General features: G+C 36.7%; 1 protein-coding gene across 3 annotated transcripts in view; it reads left to right on the top strand.

Annotated features, from left to right (window-relative positions):
• POLA1 (DNA polymerase alpha 1, catalytic subunit) overlaps window positions 1–21603 on the top strand; it is a 280021-nt gene that overhangs the window by 11524 nt on the left and 246894 nt on the right. For 2 of the 3 annotated variants that reach the window (XM_069464422.1, XM_069464421.1), the window contains exons 5-17: window positions 3604–3719; window positions 4172–4234; window positions 5079–5171; window positions 5606–5693; window positions 5982–6183; window positions 6272–6450; window positions 11905–12017; window positions 12742–12858; window positions 13617–13691; window positions 14557–14695; window positions 15413–15567; window positions 20022–20106; window positions 21396–21457. In XM_069464422.1, coding sequence (XP_069320523.1) covers window positions 3604–3719; window positions 4172–4234; window positions 5079–5171; window positions 5606–5693; window positions 5982–6183; window positions 6272–6450; window positions 11905–12017; window positions 12742–12858; window positions 13617–13691; window positions 14557–14695; window positions 15413–15567; window positions 20022–20106; window positions 21396–21457 — 1487 coding nt within the window. The remainder of the gene's footprint in view (window positions 1–3603; window positions 3720–4171; window positions 4235–5078; window positions 5172–5605; window positions 5694–5981; window positions 6184–6271; window positions 6451–11904; window positions 12018–12741; window positions 12859–13616; window positions 13692–14556; window positions 14696–15412; window positions 15568–20021; window positions 20107–21395; window positions 21458–21603) is intronic. The other variant, XM_069464423.1, reaches the window with a different exon arrangement.

Genomic DNA, 21603 nt, shown 5'->3' with positions numbered 1-21603 from the left:
TTACGTGCTGCTTTTATATCCCTGAACTGAGGAGGCCTATGTTAGAGTTATGGCTGTGTTAATTGTCTACTGTCATCTTGAACTAACTAATGCCATTACCTATCTGAATTTTAGTTTTGTCAGCTGTAAATTAGGAAGTTGAACTGGACAGTGAGCTTGTCAAAGAAAGGACCCATGTTCTGGTCATCCTGATCACAGTGCCGATCACAGTAGCAGGCACAAAGAAAGTATGCAGTATTGTTGAATAAATGAGCCATCTCTGTGTTTCCATACTCATCATATTATCTCTTCCTAGTAATATATTAGTTAAGAGAATGATTTGATGTGGAAGAGAGCTAGTCTTAGAAATTTTTATTTAATGCTTTGCCATCATTCACCCACAAGTCCCTGCTGTTTCTGTGTCCCCCACTTAGGAGCCCAATAAGGTCACAAGATCTTAGGAAGGAAAATTAAATTCTGCAGTCCACTTTAAAGACTTTAATAAATTGTAGAGTTATGCCCAGAAATGAAAGGTCAGTTCTTTATGATGTGGATGTAATCCCTGGCATGTTATTTTCAAACAGAGATAGAGAAAAATACCAGCCAAGTCTCAATGAAGAAAACTCAGTGGGAAAACACAATAAAACAAAACAGAGGCCGGGCACGGTGGCTCACGCCTGTAATCCTAGCACTCTGGGAGGCTGAGGCGGGTGGATAGCTGGAGGTCAGGAGTTCAAGACCAGCCTGAGCAAGAGCGAGACCCCGTCTCTACTAAAAATAGAAAGAAATTATATGGACAGCTAAAAATATATATAGAAAAAAATTAGCCGGGCATGGTGGCACATGCCTGTAGTCCCAGCTACTGGGGAGGCTGAGGCAGGAGGATCGCTTGAGCCCAGGAGTTTGAGGTTGCTGTGAGCTAGCCTGACGCCACGGCACTCACTCTAGCCCAGGCAACGGAGTGAGACTCTGTCTCAAAAAAAAAAAAAAAAAAAAAAAACCCAAAACAGAAACACGAAATTGTGGAAGAATTCAACCTTAAATGTTTACTTGTATTTTTTATCCTTCTGTCTAAATTCTACTAACTACAATGGTGAGATTAAAGCCCCTGCATGAAGCCATCCTTGCTATTCAAACCTCTATTGACCTACTCTTTTCATACTCTGTGTTAAGACCTGAATTTAGTACACTAACCATTTTAATTATATTCTGTTCTCAAAGTGTTCCAAATGATCTCAATAAAAATGTAAGTTCCTTGATGAAGTTCTCCTGTCTCACATTTTTCACAAATGTCCTGTAAACCTTTTCACAGTCTTGAGCACATGAAAAATATCTTTTGTTATTGTGGTAAAATACACATAATGTAAAATTTTCCATGAGTTATACTTAATATATTCACAGTGTTTGCAACCATCAGCATTATCTAGTTCTGGAACATTTTCATAACCCCAATGGAAACCCCATACCCATTAGCAGTCACTCTCTAGCCTCTCTTTTCTCAGCCCCTAGCAACCGTTCATTTGCTTTCTGTCTATGGATTTGCCTATTATGGACATTTCATATAAATGGAATCGTGCAATATGTGACCTTTTGTTTCTGGCCTCTTTCACTTAGCATAATGTTTTCAAGTTTCACTCATGTAGCATGTATTAGTACTATATTCCTTTTTATGGCTGAATAATATTCTGTGTGGATTTATTACATTTTGTTTATCCATTCATTAGTTGATAGACATTTGGATTGTTTCCACCTATTGTGCATAGTGCTACTATGAACATTTGTATACAAGTTTTTGTTTGAATACCTGTTTTCAATTTATTTCTGTTATATACATAGGAGTATAATTGTATGTATTTCTTTTTCTTTTTTACACAAAAGATAGTTTCTGTAGATAGTTTGGTACTTTGCTTTTTTCATGGAACAAGATATCCTGAAAATTACTCCATATTAGTACATGGAGATTTTTTCTTTCTTATTTATTTCTATATAGCTTCATAGTATTCCATTGTATGAATGTATCATAGTTTATTCAGATGGTTTCCTTGGATGAACATGTAGATTATTTTCAGTAATTTGCTATTACACTTAGTACCAGATCCAGTAACTCTGTGCATATGGTGTTTTCCTCAGGGAAAATTTCTAGAAATGGGATTGCTAGCTCTAAGTGCAAATGCACATGAAGTTTTGTTAGACCTTGCCAAATTCTTCTTCATAGAAGTCCCATTTTAGACTCCCATGAACAATCTATGAATGCCTATTTACCTACAGCCTTGCTCATAGAGTATGTTGTTAAGCTTTTGAATTTTTGCTACTTTGATATGTGAGAAGTGGCGTTTCAGTGTGGTTTTCATTTGCGTTTCTTTTACGTATGAAGTTGAGCATCTTTTCCTAAAGCTTAATAACTGTTTATATATGTTTGTGTTTATTGCCCACTTTCCTTTTGGACTTTTGGTCTTTTTTTTAAAGTTCTTTATGTCAGGGAAATTTTTATCAGGGAAATTCATCCTTTATCTGTGATACATATTGGAAAATTATTTCCTGGTTTTTCTTTTAATTTGTTTCTGGTGTAATTGAATTTATCATTTGTTTTTGCACATGAATTTTGAATCATAGTTAGAAAGATTTTCACCACACCCAGGTTACAAAGGAATTTGCTTTTAAGTACTTGTAAAATTTCAGTTTTGAAAATTTTGATCTGTGATCCATTTAGTATTTATACTGATTTACTCTTTTACAAATGGCTAGCCAACACTACTTAATAAAGCCCATCTCTTCCCTAGTGATAGGAGATGCCACTTTTGTTATATGCTAAATTTCCATAAGTAATTTGGTCTTACTCTAGACTTTATTTTTTATTTCATTTGACCCATTTGTTTGCCACTACCACACTATTTTAATTATTCATTCTAGGTTTTTTCTGAGATCGAGACTACTCTGGGATACATCAGAAAGCGAGAGTAAAGTTGACAGTATTAGAAAAGTTTGGAAAAAAAAAAAAAGAAAAGTTTGTAGGTGATTTACACATGGTCATAAGAGAAAGCACATGGCAAAAGTTGTTCTTCAATGAGCAAATATCTCTGTTCTGTGTAGCATTGATAACGATATAGTGTGTGTGTTTGGTTGCTGTTCCTCATAAAATGGAAATTAGGATGCTACCGTAGCATAACTGGTAATTCCATTTCTTCATAGTTGAATTTCCTGTCAGATTCAGCATAGAGCTAAAGAGATGATCTCATGAAGGCTCCTGGACTAATCCCTTGGTTCTAGATCAGCTTTATCTTTTTATTTCTGTGGGGAAAACAAAAAATAAAACCAAAAAACCATCCCACTTTTTAAAAAGCTTTTATTCACACTAATAGTAGCAATTAGACAGTCACACTTATTAACTCATTCTGATATTTAACTGGTGTTTCATCAGTTTTTGTAGTAACATTTAGCCCAAGTTTTCTTGAATTAAGCTCACTTAAAATATTTTTCCTTATGTACCTTGTATAAAATCTCATATTTTTGTATTAATACTTTTCTTCTCAAATTTACATATATAGAGAGCAGGTGACTAGGATTTTAGTTTTTCCAGTTTGATTTTTTCTGGTGCATGTTTCTAAATAATTTATATTCTAATAGGAAAAGATGGTAAACCACGAAACAAAGACAAGAGGAATGTAAAGAAGCCTGTAGTGACAAAACCAAACAATATTAAGTCAATGTTCATTGCTTGTGCTGGAAAGAAAACTGCAGATGTGAGTTTAATAGTTTTCTAATATTTTGTCTTTTCCTTTGTGAAGTGAATTGATATTTGATTATACAGACAATAGGTGAGGTCAATATATATTTGAGTAACATTTTCCCAATTTCACTCGCTAAGTTGGATATAGATTTCTAAGTGAACTTAGCCAGCTCAGTGGTTGGAACTTGGGAGATAGAAAAGAAAATTGAACAGAAAAGCAGAACTGAGAGTATGTTTAATTTCAGTGATTAGCAGGAAGATCATGGAATGAGGATGAAAATAGAGGATGGGAGCTGTAGATTTGGGAATTAAATATATAGGTGGTTGTTAAAATCTATGAATGGTAGTTTAGCAGTTAGGAATGAAGAAGCAAGGACTGACTGGTTTGGTTCTTCTCATAGACATTTCTGGGTGAAAATTTCAAGTGCAGGGTTTTCTCATTTTATCTTTCTTTGTAATTTCTAGAAAGCTGTAGATTTGTCCAAGGATGATCTGTTAGGTGACATTCTACAGGATCTGAACACTGAGGTAAGTAAATATCCAGGAGTTGTAAAATATGCAGGAGACATAGGCTGAAGAAACACTTTAATAATTATACAAAACAGACTATTGCTAGAATTTTTAAAACTGCAAGGACAGCACCAACAAAAAAACATTAAAAAAACAAAACAAAAACAAAAGCCCTTCAAATTGGTTTCTTCTCACCATTTTAGGTGAGTAATTTCCAGTTGTTACAGCTATGTGATTATGTAGATAGGGCTGTGTGGGTGTGTGTTTGAAGTAGTAAGAATACACCCAGGAGTCAGTTCTGTGAATGCTCACTGCTTGTGTTCAGTTGCTGTAGTGTATGTTCCCTAAATAGATTGAAGCCTGTCAGTCTGCATAATCAAGCGTGAGATCCTCATCTTGAATTCTGAGTGGGAATGAAGGAAGAAATAGTGAGATATCCCTGATAGAACTCAAACAGGATTAGCTGCACTGTGAATTTGAAATTTGGCCATTCCCATAAAGACTAAGCTCTCATTTAGAAGTATACTTCTTTCTAAGTGACGTTGATTAAGGTGACTACCATCAACACCATGTAGTTCTGTCTTGACATTTTAAATATATGATATTCTCCAAGGGTTAGTGAAAGAATATGTTAAATTGTAGAAAGAAAAAATTGGTGAGGGGTGTTTAATATCTATTCTGGTTTTCTAGTGATTTCTGTAGTATTGTTGCTATAGTAACCACAGTGCAAGAACACAGATTGTGGGGTGGGGGGCAGAGAAGGAAAAAAATGCTTTACTTATTGGGCTTCAGTGAGTGAAGAAATGTACTTTTTCTGTCTGGTGAACCAAGCATGGCCGTGAATGTTTTACCCTTTTTTCAGACACCTCAAATAACTCTAACACCTGTAATGATACCGAAGAAGACAAGGTCAATTGGAGCTTCACTGAATCCTTTCTCTGTGCATACCCCCAAGGTAAAATGTTTAGAAATACCTTCAATCTTGACTTACAATATTGCTTTAAACTTATTTTGTTGCTTTTCTATGTGAGGGAAATGTCTTTGAATTTGTTTTCTATTTTTGTTTTAAGTTAGGTCTCTCATTCAATATATAGTTTCATGTATTTCAAAAATAGCATGTGACTGCTTTTTTCATAGTAAATTTTATGGTAACTAGTATGTATTTATTATAGGTATTACAACTGTGCTAAATGCAATAATTTTCCTCCTGGAAACAACTATTTTTTTTTTTGTAAACCTAGGTAACAGTAAAATAATTGAAGCTATTACGTTAATAATACATAAAATCTTTTTGTAAATGGGAACTGTCATTATCTCTGGTCAGGGCAGGACAGTTGAATAGTTTTAGTTTGCAGGTCTAACTGACTAAATATTTAAAAACGTTTACAGGCATTTCCTTCAGGAAAAACTGCTTCGTCTATCTCCCGAAAGGAGCCCCTATTAACTCCTGTTGCTTTTAAATGTGCTGAATTTTCTGGTAAGTCTGATGTCAGGCAGAAGTGCAAGGGTGTTGAGCAGTTGTTGCCAGAAATGGAGGCCCTGTGATGGAGGAGGTGGGGGTGATTTCAAAGGTATTTTGGTGGCAAGTTTAAGTTTGAAAGATTTGAATTCGTAGCAGTAAAAGTTAAAAAAACATCCACTTTGGAGATTGAAGAGAAATGCAAACATAGTTTAGAAAAGGGGTAGGCTGCTAGTTCAGTGTTGGGTATGCCTTTTGTGCCCCATGCCACCAGCACTTGACAGGAATGTGCAATGATGCCTACAGGAGAGCTGGTGCAGGCGGAGCATGCAGAAGATGAGCAGGAGTCATGGGCAATGGAGTTTGAAGATGGTGACTTTGATGAGCCCATGGAAGCTGAGGAGGTGGACGTGGAGCCAATTGCTGCCAAGACTTTGGACCAAGAGAGTGAGCCAGCAGAGAGGGTGAAACACAAGGCAGATCCTGGGAAAGGGACCACATCCTACTTGTAAGAGCATTTTATGACTTTTCTGGCAAATAGATCTATAATTATTCTGTTGGATTTTGAAAGGTTTTTGAAAATGTGATTTCTGCAGAGGAAATTTTCTCCCAGATGTCTCTTGTTGGGACATTGATCAGAAAGATGGCAGCAGTTTCTCAGCTCAGGAAGTTCAAGTGGATTCCAGTTGCCTCCCATTGGTTAAAGGGGCAGATGAGGAACAAGTATTCCAGTTTTATTGGCTGGATGCTTATGAAGATCAGTACAACCAACCAGGTAATCATATGTAAGGTAACTATATGCCTTTAGTATGGAGTAGCACTTTTCCATTAAATGCTTTAGTAATTGTAATTGGCTCAGGCCAAGCTCTGCCCTCACGTACATTGTAAGAGATCAGTACTCATTCATGGCAAAGTTCATGAGCCACACTGATGGAGAGGAGCTTTGGTGTGAATAATCCTTAAAAGTGCTTATTCTAAAAGTCAGTTATATGTGGTTTTAGAATGTGTGTGTAGTTCACCTTTGATGTATCTGAAGTTATAGGAATGTATTTTACTTTAAATGGAATCAGTCATTAATTTGTGTATTTACTCAGCAAATTTGAACACCTGTTGTGTGCCACGCACTGAGAGGGGGTGAATAAGCTGGACAAATTCCCTACGCTGTGATGGGGCTTACATTTTAGTGGGGTGGGAGTGGGTGGGGGAAATTAGCAGTAAATAAGATGATAAGTGATATAAAGGGAATGAGTCGGATGATGGCCAGGGAAGGGCCCGTCTGAGAAGATGACCAATGGGCTGAGATTTGAGGCACGTGCAGAGCTGAGGAAAGGGCATTTCAGCTTAAGGAACCAGTAAGTGCAAAGGCATGGAGAGGAAGGAGGAGACCTGTGTGGTTATAGCATAATAATCAAGTGACAAGATTGGTATAAAATGAAGTTGGAGATAAATGCAAAGGCCATTTAATGAAGAACCTTAAAAGCCATATTAAGGAGTTTGAGGCCAGGTGCGAGGGCTCACGCCTGTAATCCTAGCACTCTGGGAGGCTGAGGCGGGCGGATCGTGTGAGCTCAGGAGTTCGAGACCAACCTGAGCAAGAGTGAGACCCCCATCTCTACCAAAAATAGAAAGAAATTAGCTGGACAACTAAAAATATATAGAAAAATTAGCCGGGCATGGTGGCGCATGCCTGTAGTCCCAGCTACTTGGGAGGCTGAGGCAGAAGGATCGCTTGAGCCCAGAAGTTTGAGGTTGCTGTGAGCTAGGCTGACGCCATGGCACTCTAGCCTGGGCAACAGAGTGAAACTCTGTCTCAAAAAAAAAAAAAAAAAAAAAAAAAGGAATTTGAATCTTAGTCTAAGAGCAATGGGGATGGTTTTAAATGCAGGGGATGCTGGTCACATAATTGGGTTTACACTTGAACAGAAATACTCTGGTTTGTGTGGAGAATAGGCGCTACGTGTTTGCGTGCGTGCACACATGTGGAGGGGTGGCCTGGAGTGGGGTCATGGGGAAGTGTGGAAGCTCTGGAGATCATTTAGTCCAGGGCAGGGCTGCTAGTTCCTTGGACTCTGGTGGTTGGGGAGAAGGAGAAAAGTGAAGGCATTTGATATGTATTTTGATACAAACTTATCAGTGGATTGGATGAGTGAGGTGACAGAAAGGAGGAATCAAGGATGATTCCCAGGTCACCCTAAAGAGCTAATACTATGAATTCTTGACTCACAAGCCAGGAGGCTGTTCAGTTTTCTTTTGTACCACGTTGAGCCCTTCATTGTGGTGCATGATAATGTCTGTAAGATTAATGTAAGATACAGTATATACCCTTAAACAGAGTTGTTTTTATTTTTGGGTCTGTGGTAGATATAAACTACATTTTTCAAAGTGGTTTCTTGGAGGCTGCCTCCATTGAAAATAGAGAGAGTACCTAGATGTTAGTAAAGTCAAGTGTATGAATAAGAAGCTAAGTGTTAACTGTCAGACTTGAAAGCCAAATTTACCTTAAAGATAATCAAACATTGACTTTAACTAGAAAAACGTTAATGGTCTGTGAGGAGGGACAGAAGCATTAATATGCTTCAGTTATCAAATGTGTATAAACTCTTGCAGAGCCACTTGAGTAGCACACTGCCATGTGTTAGTTTCTTAGGTAAAGATATAATCTTAGAAATGCAATCTTAATCTATTTTAGTTAGGGCAATATGATTTGGTTAGACCCTCTCAGCTCTTTGATTACTTTGTTGCTCTCTGCTGGAAAGTAGGCTGGTAAGTATAATTACCTGAGGCTGAGCAAATGATTTCCCATCCATTGCTGAAACCCAGGGCTACCCCATTATATAACCTCAGAGGATACCATCTTCATGTGATCTCCCTGGAGCACTGCAGTGTGACTGGTGCTCCCTGGAGCTGTGCAATATGGTGGGCCTGCCCATCCCAATACTACTCTCTGTGATTTGATGTTTCTGCTCAATGCTGAATTTCATTCCCTAACTTGGTTAATGGTCCCATCAAAACTAGAAACCTGGGAGCCATCCTTGATTCCCTCCTTTTCCTCACTTTCCTCACCAGATCTTACTAGTTTTCTCCTCCTAAAATAGACAACCTATCTTCTATTTCTCCTCACAACTACCATCCAATCCCTTCTTGCCTACTGAAACAATTGTACCAGCCTCTAATTGATGTCTAAGTTATCATCCTCCACATTACTGCCAGAGTAATTGATCAAAAGGGTAACTCTATGTCATTTCCTCATTTAAAAAAAATCTTCAGTGGCTACTGCCTACAACGTAAAGTCCAAACTCCTTAGTAAGGCTTCTGATGCCTGCTGTCTATGAATTTTGAGCTCTAGAAATAGTTTCCTATATATATCTTAGTGCTCTTTATACATACTGTGTCCCTTTACTCATTGTGTTTTGTCTTACTGGAATGCCTTCATCTGGCTTATTCTTCAAAATTCAGCCCAGATGTCATCTCCTGGGAGTTTTCCTAAAGCTCCAGGTGGGCCTAAGAGTCCTTTCCCTGTGAGCCCATCATATCCATTCCCATTGTAGCATTTGTCATAGTATTTTGAAATGATCTTGGTCTGTGTTTTTCCTTCTCCCAAAGCCCATAAGCTCCTGAAGGGCTGGGATCTTTTATGTCCAGCATCCAGCACAATACCAGACACATAGTAGGTGTTTAATAAATGGTTGTTGAAATAAACTGCACAGTGATTGATAGTCTTGTAAATGCAAATGAAAGGCTTCAGAGAATCAGTGTTGCATTTGCTGCTATAATTAAGTTTGCCTCTTGAAGCTTTGTAGTAGTGTGTGGTATAAGGGTGAGTAACACAAAAGTGGATGATGCCCAAAGTAAGTACACCAATAAAACATCAGATTGCCAGTGTCAATTGCCAAGTATTAGAACCTTAAGAAACAACTGTCTTCACTTCATAACAGCAGGAAAATAAAAAAAAAGAAACAACTGTCTTTCTTTCTTTTGTGAAAATGAATTGATTATTTCTGCCCTTTGTTTACTGGTTGATACTTTTATTAGTAAACAGAGCATCATTTTGCAGCACAAGGATCTAGAGCTAGTGACTGTCTACTATGGTAGCCACTGGCCACCTGTAGCTCTTTGAATTAGTTAAAATGAAATAAAATTTAAAACAGTTTCTCAGTCACTAGCCATGTTTCAAGTGCCCAATAGCCACATGTGGCTAGTAGCTACCATGTGGGATGGCTCAGATACAGAACAATTCCATTACAGAAATTTCTGTTGGCTAGTGCTGGTCTGTAGTAACAGGTGTTGGATGTTGAGATTGAAGCATTGAAGCACAGTTATATTTGCAAAACAACCAATATATGATATATGTGGTGTTATTGAATTCCTGGTACTGACCATAGTCATGGATAGGCTTTTTCAACCGGTACTGGGAAATATTTTGCAATTGAAAGAGGTATTAATCTGTTATTGGTCTGTCATCCAAATGCTTAGGCAAAATGAAATTTCTAGTCCTGGAGAAGGCCTCAGAGGATCATCTAATCTAGTTACTCACTTAGGAGGAAACTGAGGCTCCAAAAGATAAAGTAGTCAGCTCTTTAGGGTGGAAGTCTGGGCTTCTCACCCTCAGTCCACTCTGCTTTTCTGTGGTACTTCTCAAGTTGTGTTCCCTGCCACGGCACATCTTTCTCTGTTGTTGATGCCAAAGAGTTAAATAAGATGGCTTTTTAAAAAAGTTCTTTAATTTCAGAGGGTTGAACAGTTTCATCATGATAGCAGGTAATGATCACTGAGCTTTGGTGAAATCAATGCTGCTAATAAAAATGAAGTACTCCCAAAGACCCTGTTATTGTTTCTCACTTTCTTACAGATTCTAAGTAAGTCAGTTGTTGCTGAATGCTCCATAATTATGAAAAGAATCTTACTCTTTGCACATGGGAAGATATCCTGTCTTCATTATGACTTTTTCAAGGTTGAATAATCCTGGCTGCACCTGGTTTCAGCTAGTAACTTTGGGGGGAATGTAATCTTTGTTTATCATGATCTTTTTGTGGCAAATGAGGCATAAACAGTGTCAAATGTGTTGCATGAAATGTGATATTAGTTTGACTGTAAAATGAGCTATTTGAATCTTTGAATCCAATATTAGGGTCTTTATTTTTCTTTGCATGGAATTTTGTTTTTCCATCTTTAACTGTTGTGAGATGACTTTTAATTTTCTGAGCTACTGTGATTTTTTCTTTTTTAATCTCCCCATAGTCCTCCCTTCCCCCTCCCCTATCTTCCCTGCCTCCTCCCCCCAGCTGAAAATCACGCAACTTTTGTAAGAATTTTAATCATCTTAAGAAATGAGAATTCTTAGATGGTCTTATTTCTACCAGGACATATGACAAAAGGAAGCACTGATGAGCAGTCTTGTGAAACTGGGGTAATTGGCCTTGTGAACAGTATTTTGCACAGTGACCATATCTTGTGTTGACTATTGAATCTTTGGAGTCCTTTCTTCATGGCCAATTTTCATGAACAATAATTTGTCCAGAAAGGCATTTTCATTTTATGGTTTATATTTACTTAGGGATCTCAAAAGGAGAGTGTCCATTAATTTGGTTACTAAACCCTCTGTTAAACTGAAATAGAAAAGAACATTATAAACACTACCTAGCCAGATGTCTTAAGTAGTTGAGAGGTAGAAAGGGTGAAATAGGAGATAATAATAGAACCTTATTATGAAATCTTTATTATTATATGGAATAAGAGATATGAGATAAATTGTTTTTCTTAAGCAGAGTTTTACATACAGAAAAATACTGATGTACTATAGTTATCCTGACACATGCATATTGGTTTTTAATTGGTAAATACAAGTGCTAAAAGCAAAATTTAGAATTATAGTCTCAGATTTGTAAGTTCTCACAAGAGAAATATGAAATTTGTTGGAAAATACTTTGCTTGTTTTGTTTCTCTCAATCTGGGTAATCTTGGTTAAAGGGAAAATGTTTACACCAAGTTCGAATCATTCTGTCCCATCCTCTCAGTAGGTACAGATTGTACCATTGTGATAGTGTAATATGGCATAAGTACTGAATAAAGAACTGGTCTTGGGGAGTGGGCAGTGAATATAAATTTGCTGTCAAAATGAGTTGTCATGAGGCATAAATGTGTGGACGCATTCAGTGAGCTTTTATATTTCCCCTTTTATTTGACATAATTGAAATGTTTCTTTTCTTGTGCTTTTCCCTTATTCTTTTAGGTGTGGTATTTCTCTTTGGCAAAGTTTGGATTGAATCAGCCAAAACCTACGTGAGCTGTTGTGTCATGGTGAAAAACATCGAGCGAACACTCTACTTCCTTCCCCGTGAAATGGTAGATGTTAATGATTAGCTTTTAGTGCTTAGTAATCATATATGCCACACGTTCTGTGTTCCACCATCAACTCTATCTTTCAACAGGGCTATGCATTCTCCACAACCCTGATGCTTCTTCATTGTTGCCTGTCTAGTGAACACTGATTGTCAGCAACTCCATTAGAGGTTGAGAATGTAGAGAAATGAAGTAGAACTCAAATTTTCAACTTGTTAGAAAGAGTTTAAAAGTGTCTGAGTTTTGGTATATAATGCATTTTTTCCCCTATCCCTTATTTCCATAATTGGAGTTGGGACTATAAGGTTCTAAAACATGACATGGCGTTTGGCCTCATTTTCATGCTTTTATTGCATAGGCAGCAGTAACATTGCCTCCATGGCGATTTAACAAAGTCAGTTCTATTTGCGCTTCCTTTTTTATTGGGACTTAACATCCCCACTCCCCTCCCACTCCCTTCCAATCTCAGTTGAACTGTGGAACTTCTTGATTAGGATTTATAATACTTATTCTTCCATTTTGTAGGAGAGATCGTCTTTATCTCTGACTTGCTTTTATGATGCCATTGGGAGGAATTGGGCATTGGATTTAGTATATTTTGGGGGTCTCTTAGATGTTCAAATGGGTGAGGATGAAAATTGATGTAGACTTGGGTTTCTGGTGGTTGAGAAGATCTTCTGTACAGATACTATTTTTTCTCTCCATTCCCCTTTCTGTGGGAAAACAGAAAATTGATCTAAATACAGGGAAAGAAATGGGAACTTCAGTTGCAATAAAGGATGTTTATGAAGAATTTGATGAGAAAATAGCAACAAAATATAAAATTATGAAGTTCAAGTCCAAGGTTTGTATTTGGTGATGAATTTTTTTCTAGCTCTATTCATTTGTTTGCTCATTTCCTGATTTGGCAAATAGATATCACATGTCTACTTCATGCAAAATGCCTTTTGCATGGCTATAGTTCGTTGAATGGAAATTTCATAGGTATGAATGTAAAAACAGTATATTAGATTTGCAAAAATATTTTGTCTTTAAACTGCTTATAAAATAATATTCATTAATTTGAGTGGAAACATAACTCATAGCAAATTAATTGCCTCCAGTGCTTGTAACATGTTTTGTGCTTGTTTCTTCATCTGAGAAATGGGGCCCTATTTCAACAGTTGTTGGAAGGGTTAAAATAGTTAATTTATATTAGGTCATTAGAACAGTTCTTGACACATAGCCAACACTCAGTAAATATGAGCTATTACTAGAATGCTAATTATTTATTTAGTAAGATGAAGTTATTTAATATCAAATAGCAAATGATTTAATGCATTAACATTATAAAAAATTTAAATCATTTATTGTCCCTCTTGAATGCAAATATTTCTGAGTTCTCTAGTGTCCAAGAGAAGTCCTTTTAGCAGTTTGTCACTGGGTATTTTATTCCCAGTTGAACAGGGAAAAGGTGCCTTTTTGGCTTTATTTACCTTTGTTTTCTATAAGGATTCTTAATGATTAAATAAATACAAGGGCATATATTGTGTATGTAATCTTGTCAGTTTAATTTGTGAAAAGTTTTTGTCCTAATGATTTTTTAAATATATACTTGCCCAGATAGTGGAAAAGAACTATGCTTTTGAGATACCTGATGTTCCAGAAAAATCTGAGTACTTGGAAGTTAGATACTCGGTAAGTCAAAGAAAATTACTGGGTTTTAGTTGAGAATGACATTTTTCTATTTTTGAACTTTCAACTGGCTTTCAATTAGGAGTATTGGCAGGGCTCCTCAAGCCCAAAGTTCATTGAAGTGGACTTACAGTAGTGAATAATTGAAATGGATAAAATTAAGTACACAGACTACAGGTTACACTGCTTTTCTCTGCTTTCAAGTATGCATCTTTAAATAAATAAGTTGAAACAGCAGGACTGTTTGTCAAGTGGAATGAATGCCACATGATGGAGTTGGACATAATTAGTCTGTTGAAGTGTCCCTTGTGAGCAGTTGAAAGGTGAGAGAGGAGTGTCAGTAGCATTGCTATAGTGCTGTGACAAGCAAGGTCATTGCTGTGGGATGTTAATTAACTGGACTTTAACCTCTTCTTACCTCTTTTCTGGTGTTTTGATCCCACGATGTTGTAAAAGGGAAACTTTTAAGAAACATTTCTGGCAGTGGTGATGAAAAGTACCATGGAAGCATTTTCAATGAGTCCCACTCTATTGCTTTCATTCTTCTAATGGAGTGGTACTTACTTGGCTATTCTTTATCAGTAAGGCATATTCAACTCTGGACAGAAATTCTCTTTTGGGGGAGCTTCTTGGCCTATTTTTCTTCTAATGGGTGTCATCAAGATGCATTATTTTGTCATTGTGAATTGGTTTTGTTTCCTACTGTGAATTGTTTTGGATTTCATTTGTGGCAAATTACATTTCATATGTATCAAAGGGGTTTCTTCTGGTACTTCACAGACAAGCTTTTGTTTATTTCAAATATAGACTTTGGAAAATGTGAAGTAATAGTTTTAAAACAAAAATATTTTTTTTTTGCCTTTTTCAGGCTGAGATGCCACAGCTTCCTCAAGATTTGAAAGGAGAAACTTTTTCTCACGTATTTGGGACCAACACATCTAGCTTGGAATTGTTCTTGATGAACAGAAAGATCAAAGGACCTTGTTGGCTTGAAGTAAAAAATCCACGTAAGGAAAAATATATACTCTCAGGCTGCTAAGTAGATTGTTGATAGATGTGGTTTTTAAAAGGGAAGTTAGGGAATTGATCTATTTATTTTAGTTTGTCCACTTCCTTTTTTGTGTGTTAGTTTCTTCAAGGTTTTCCTTGAGTGATTATAGGAATACATTTGGAAACACTTTATCTCTATAATTCCTGGCAGTTTAGTATGAGGGAGGCCTTAGTTAGTTCAAGCAGCTGTTTGGGGTGCATCCCTCATTGTGCTGTTGTTGGCGTATGCTGCTGATGTGGCCCAGCTGACCTTTCAAGGAGAAAAGAATTACTACCCAATGTGGATAGTGCATGTTTGGCCTGTTACCTGATGTTCTTCAGTATTTGCTTCTATGATACTCTGTTTTGTCTTCATGAGTCTCTTAAAAATGTTTTATGATTCTTCCAAGGCAGTGTTTTGGTTTTTTAAAAATTTATTTTGGGTCCTGGATTCTTTGGAGAATGTGATGAAAGCTGTGGATTTTTTTTTTTCAGGAAAATGAACATATGTACACACACATATATGAGGATTTGCATACGACCCAATAATGTGGCTTATTTTTAGTTAGATGTTATGTCATTCTTACTAGAAGACAGGATTGAAGAATATTGCAGTTAATCACAGATGTTTTAATTATAGTAGTTTTTCTTTTTCAGTAAAGAGCTATTGATCTTTTGTATCTATTCTTTTTCAGAGCTCTTGAATCAGCCAATCAGTTGGTGTAAAGTTGAGACAATGGTTTTGAAACCAGAACTGGTGAATGTAATTAAGGATGTCAGTCCTCCTCCACTTGTGGTGATGTCTTTCAGCATGAAGACAATGCAGAATGCAAAGGATCATCAAAATGTGGTAAAGAAATAGGATAGATAATATACCTATGCCTTAGATGCAATACTTCCTTGAATTCATACAGCTTTCCTGTGAGAGAAAGTTGGCTTTTTTTGGGAGGGGAATGAATACTAATTCACTACTAAAACTGCGTTTTGGAGAATGAATTGAATTTATCTAGTGTTGGAGGTTTCTTTTTAAAGACGTAAATTGTTGGACTTATTTTTGTTTGTTAAATTTTTATTTAGGAGAACTTTAAATGGACAGAGAGAATAATATGGTGAACTCCTTATACCAGTTACTCATGTTCAGCAGATATCAAGATTTTGTCACACTTGTTTATTCCCTCTCCCCTTTTTTCCTCTTGTAGTATTTTAAAGCTAGTCTCAGACATTGTACCATTTTACTCCCATATACTTTGGTATGCTTCTCTCAAAACATGCACACTTTCTTATACCCTTCGCACACCTAATAACATTAACAGTGATTCCTTGATATGATCTAAAATACCCAGTCCATACTTACATGACTCCATTTCTCAAAATGTCTTTTGACACTTGGTTTGTTTGAATTAGGATTCATACAAGATTCACAGATGGCATTTAATTTTTATGCCTCTTGAATCTCTTTTAAATGGGAATAGCTCCCTCCCACCCCTTTCAGTTTTTTTCAATGACATTGAATAATTAAAGAATCACTGTTGGTTGTCTCATAGAATGTCCCATTTTCTGTATTTGTTTGCTTTGTTGTGATATCATTAGACTTCTTCCTCTATACCAGGGGTTGGCAAACAATGGTCTATGAGTCAAGTCCAGCCCACCACCTGTTTTTGTAAATCAAGTTTCATTGGAACGCCGCATGTCTATAGCTGATTTTGTACTACAGTGGCAGAGTTGAGTTGTCATAACAGAGACCATATGACCTATAAAGCCTGAAATATTTACTCTCTGGCCCTTTACAGAAAAAGTATGCCAACCCCTGCTCTATCCTTCATATTCCTGTGTGCTATAAGTTAACTCTAAAGGATCAGTTAGATTCAGGTTCAACTTTTTTAAGCCAAAATACTTTACAGGTGGTACAATGTGTTCATACTGCATCATATCAGAAGGCACATAATGTCTGATTAAACTGTTATAATATTAGTGAGGTTATGATTGATAAGTGGGTTTAAGTAGTGATAACCATTATAATTCTCCATCAGCTTTTCATCTACTCTAAGATTTTTTTTTTAACCTTGACACTACAGCTATTTTAGGCTGGATAATTCTTTGTTGTGGGGCACTGTTCTATGCATTGTGGGATATTTTGCAGCATCCCTGGCCTTTACCCTCTAGATGCCAGTAGCATCCCTGTCTATTACTTCTGACAGCCAAAAAGTGCCTCCAGATATTGCCAAATGTCCTAGGGTGGGTGGGGATAAAAAAAATATCCTCAATTGAGAACAACTGATCTAATGGCTTTGTTTGTTAGTCATTTTTGCCTGAATTGTTTATTTCATTAGAAGTTGTAAGATGGTGGTTTTCTTTCTTTCTTTCTTTCTTTCTTTTATTTTTTTTGAGACTGGATCTCACTGTGTTGCCCAGGCTGGATTCGAACTCCTGGGCTCAAGCAATCCTCCTGCCTCAGCCTCTCGAAAAGCTGGACTACAGGCGCATGCCACCATTTCTGACTTAAAATGGTGATTTTCTAATTCTGTTCATGTTTATTAGTTAAATTTTTCTATAAAATTAACTTTTCTTCTTTAACCAGCATTATTTGGTTATGCTGTAATAGTTTATACAAGAAAGACAGGATAAATGCTTAATTCTTTTTCTTTCATTGCTAGTTTTCTAAGCAGGAGATTGGGGGCCTATGTTACATGCAGTGGTAACTGATTATTTTTATTGTTTTTATTTTTTTAAAAACTTCCTTTTTTATGGAATATCATTATAAACACAAAGGTTTTATATATATTCAGTGTGTTTCAATCTATTTTCAGTCAGTTGCTTTTTTTTTTTTTTTTTTTTTGGTGTGACAGGGTCTTGCTTTTTTGCCTGGGCTAGAGTATAGTAGCATCATCATAGCTCAGTGCAACCTCAAACTGGTGGATTCAAGCGATCCTCTTGCCTGTACCTCCCAAGTAGCTAGGACTACAGGAGTGCATTATTATGGCTGGCTAATTTTTCTGTTTTTTTTAGACGCCAGGGGTGGGAGTCGGGGGGGTGTCTCTCTATGTTGCTCAGGCTGGTCTCAAACTCCTGCTCAGGCAATCATCCTGCCTTGGCCTCCCAAAGTACTAGGGTTACAGGTGTGAGTCACACCACCTGGCCCATTATTGTTATTTTTTTGATGCTTACATTTGTCTCACTTTGGTCAGCGGGAGCTTCTTTGTGTGTGCACCTAAATCCTTTTGACATTGATAGGGATCTTTTAAAATACCATTTTGAATTATTTTCACTCTGGTTATTTTAGTAAGTGATTTGATCTTTTAATAATAGGTAATGCAGTAGATGGCCATTGTTAATAGTTAAGTGTTTGGGAAAGATTTACTTAGACTTAGTTAAAATTTTTAAAAAGTAACCATCTCCTAGTGCCCAGAGTGAGGTTTCTACATACCATTTCCTAGTAAAGGAAATTGGACTCAGTGGAGAAATGGCTGATTCGGGGCAGGAAATGTCCAAGATAAGTCTGGGACATCTTGTTATACCAGAAAGCAAGGACAGTATTAAAATCTACTAAAGATGTGTCAGAATGACTTAGGAAACAACTTGCAATGTTTTCTGGCCAAAGATGGGACATGTGAGCATAATAAGAATAATTGCAACAGATTGAAACATATTGAATCCATGAGTTCATAATGATAATGTCAACAACACTACCATCACATTGGTCACTTGTGAAGGAGGCTAAGTAACCAACTCATTATTTTGAAAACTGGTAAATAAAGGGACTGAATCAAGCATTCATCCATTCATTTATTTATTTATTTTTGAGAGAAAGTCTCTGTCACCTGGGCTGGAATGCAGTGGCACAATCATAGCTTATTGTAACTTTGAACTCCTGGACTCAGAGAATCCTCTTGGCTCAGCCACCTGAGTAGCTAGGACTACAGGCACATACCACCACGCCTAGCTGATTTTTAAATTTTTTTGTAGAGATGGGATCTTGCTATGTTACCTAGGCTGGTCTCGAACTCCTGGCCTCAAGTGATCCTCCTGCCTCGGCCTCCCAAAGTGCGGGGATTATAGGCATGAGACACTGTGCCCAGCCTCAAGTGTTTATTTTGACTTTTCTGAACACATACTGTAACTTACGTAACCAAATAATTGGTGAAAGGAAATTTCTCTTCATAGAAGGTTCCAGCTAATAAATGAAGGAAAAACAGAATATTACTTTGTAACATTCTACTTTGCAATCCTCAGTGGAATAATGGATCTAGGAAGTGATCACCAGTGGCTGCTAATATCACTAACTAGATAGAGATAAGTAGACATTATGTGCCTGTGCCTTCTGATAGAAGTAATCAGTAGTACCTCTAAAGTATTCTTGCCAAAATATTGAACCTGTTTTTGAGCAAGCCTTTAGACTTTTGAATTTGTAGGCAATACAGAGATAGACGAATATGTTAAATGTTCTTTGGGATACAAGCAAGAAGCCATACTATGGGAATCCATACTATGGGGCACTCTATAGGACAAACGACCGAGTTTCTTCAACAAATAAATTGCAGGGAAATGACAGGTGGGGCAGGGTTGTACCTATAGTTTTACATGTCAATGATCTGCAAAGTATGGACCTCATTTGGTAAACATTATAAAATTGAGATTATTGGAAAACATGAACATTCAAATTCTGCTTGAGTATTTAATGATTTTAAGGAATCACTATTAATTGTGTTAGGTGAGATAATTGATTACATTTTAAAAACTTCTTATCTTTTAGAGTGGTGGTTCTCAACAGGGTGAGAATTTGCCTCTAAGGGGACATTGGCAATGTCTGGAGATAATTTTGGTTATCACACTGTTGGGGGGCTTTGGGGAGTGGAAGGATAGGGGCATGGGTTGGAAATACTGGCATCTAGTGGGTAGAGGCTAAACATCCTACAGTGCACAGGACAGCCCCACAACAAAGAATTATGTGGCTCAAAATGTCAACAGTGCCAAGGTTGAGAAACCCTGTTTTAGAGATTCTAAAATATTTCTGAAATATTTTAGATGAAATTATAGGTCTGGGTTTTACTTCAAAATGATCTGGGGGGAGGCAGGAAGTAGGTAGGGCTATAGATGAGTTGATAATTGAAACTGGATGATGGGTATGTAGGAGTCAGTTTTATTATTTTGTCTATTTTTTAATTTGTTTAAATATTTTCATAATAAATTAAAAGCATTCATAGGTACCTAAACGTGTATCTTTAAATATTCTTGGTGGTTTGGGTGAGAATGCAGAATACATAGTAGATGTCTGATAAGTGATTTTTTTCCCTCCTTTCTTTGCAGATTATTGCTATAGCAGCTTTGATTCATCACAATTTTGCATTGGATAAAGCACCCCCACAGCCTCCCTTTCAGTCACATTTCTGTGGTATGTATTTTTTTAAGCTAGTTTACTAAGGCTTGATTTAAGTTTTCTTATTTTTTCTCCAGCTGTTGGATCAGTAACTTGTTTTTCAAAAATTGTTTTCAAGAGTAGTTAGTCCATATTGTTAAAGAAGTTTGTTTTTTTTCCTATGGAAACTAAGTTTTATTGGATTGGTTGTCTCCTATTCAGCTAGTTTATTTTGTTCTAAGGGCAGAAGTTTGGAGACAATTTGATATCTTTTTTTCTGTTCCAATGGTTACTCTATTGGAGTTGAGTAGTTTTTTTTTTTCCCCTGGGTCAAAATTAGGCTTTAACTATTTTCTTTTCCTGATGTCATTCTAAAAGCCCATCATAGAAGCCTGGCCAAAGTTTTCTGTGAAGCAAGACACCAAGGAATAAGTAAATGTTTACCTATTTGGGAGGAGTTATAATAATATCAAATTGGAGTAGCATTGTGCCATGCATAAAATTCAATGGGTGAAGCAGTTCCATTGAATTGTTGCACATGTGTTTTATCAGTCATTTTCCAAGGAGGATTCTGACATATTCCATGTTGAGAGCTTGGCCAGTTAAATAAGCATTTTATTATCTAATAAAAAGAAATAATACTATTTATCTATTATGTTTCTTGGAATCTTTCTCAGCCCAGAACCAGAGATTAACTTGTATAGCCTCTCCTGTCTGGTTTCTTAAGTATTAGGAAAGTGAGACTAGGAAATATGCAGAGAAGGGAGTCTGAGGTGTGATTGTTGTGAAGTTTTACCCCTTACGTGGGTGGAACATGTGGAACAAAATGATAATAGCCTGTTAAATATGTACGAGAGATCAGGCATTAGCTCATTTCAACATGCACTTATTCATTTTTTATATGAGGAAGTACGAACAGCTGTTGTGTATGACAAGGAACTTGGGTTGTAATAGGGGAAGGTTTGGTCAACTTTTCTGACTGAGAAGGTTGAACTAAGTTCCTCCAATGTATGCTGCTTGAGGCTTTGGTAGTAGGGGGGGATTTTCTTTGGGGAAGGCTGTTAAAATCCTCCACTCTGACATGAATGGATAGTAATTGTTTCATCAAAGCACTTTTAATAATTATAGAGACTTAGAGTTCTGTACTTGGCTATTCTTTTGAGGTCCAACAACATGACCAATGGAAATACTTGACGATCCTCTTAATTCTTTAGGGATTGAGGGGAATTTATTTATATTTAGAACAGTTTCCATTTGGAAACATGCAGTATGTGTGCCTGAAATTAGACTAAGATGAGTGTTGGAATTTTGTTTTCTTTTTACAGTTGTATCTAAACCAGTGGACTGTATTTTTCCATATGCTTTCAAAGAACTCATTAAGAAAAAGGTAAATAAACTGTTTATTCCTTTTAAATATGAAGCACGTTATTTGTTTAGAAAGAGAAAGAAAAGGAGGATGGTATGGACTAGTAGAAACAGGCTGTTCTGTTTTTAATTTATTGTGTCTATTCCTGCTAGATTAGACTATGGCAT

Source organism: Eulemur rufifrons, chromosome 30, assembly GCF_041146395.1.
Source record: "Eulemur rufifrons isolate Redbay chromosome 30, OSU_ERuf_1, whole genome shotgun sequence".
NCBI lineage: Eukaryota > Metazoa > Chordata > Mammalia > Primates > Lemuridae > Eulemur > Eulemur rufifrons.
Note: the sequence above shows the minus strand (reverse complement) of the source record. Positions and strands in the feature narration are given on the sequence as shown.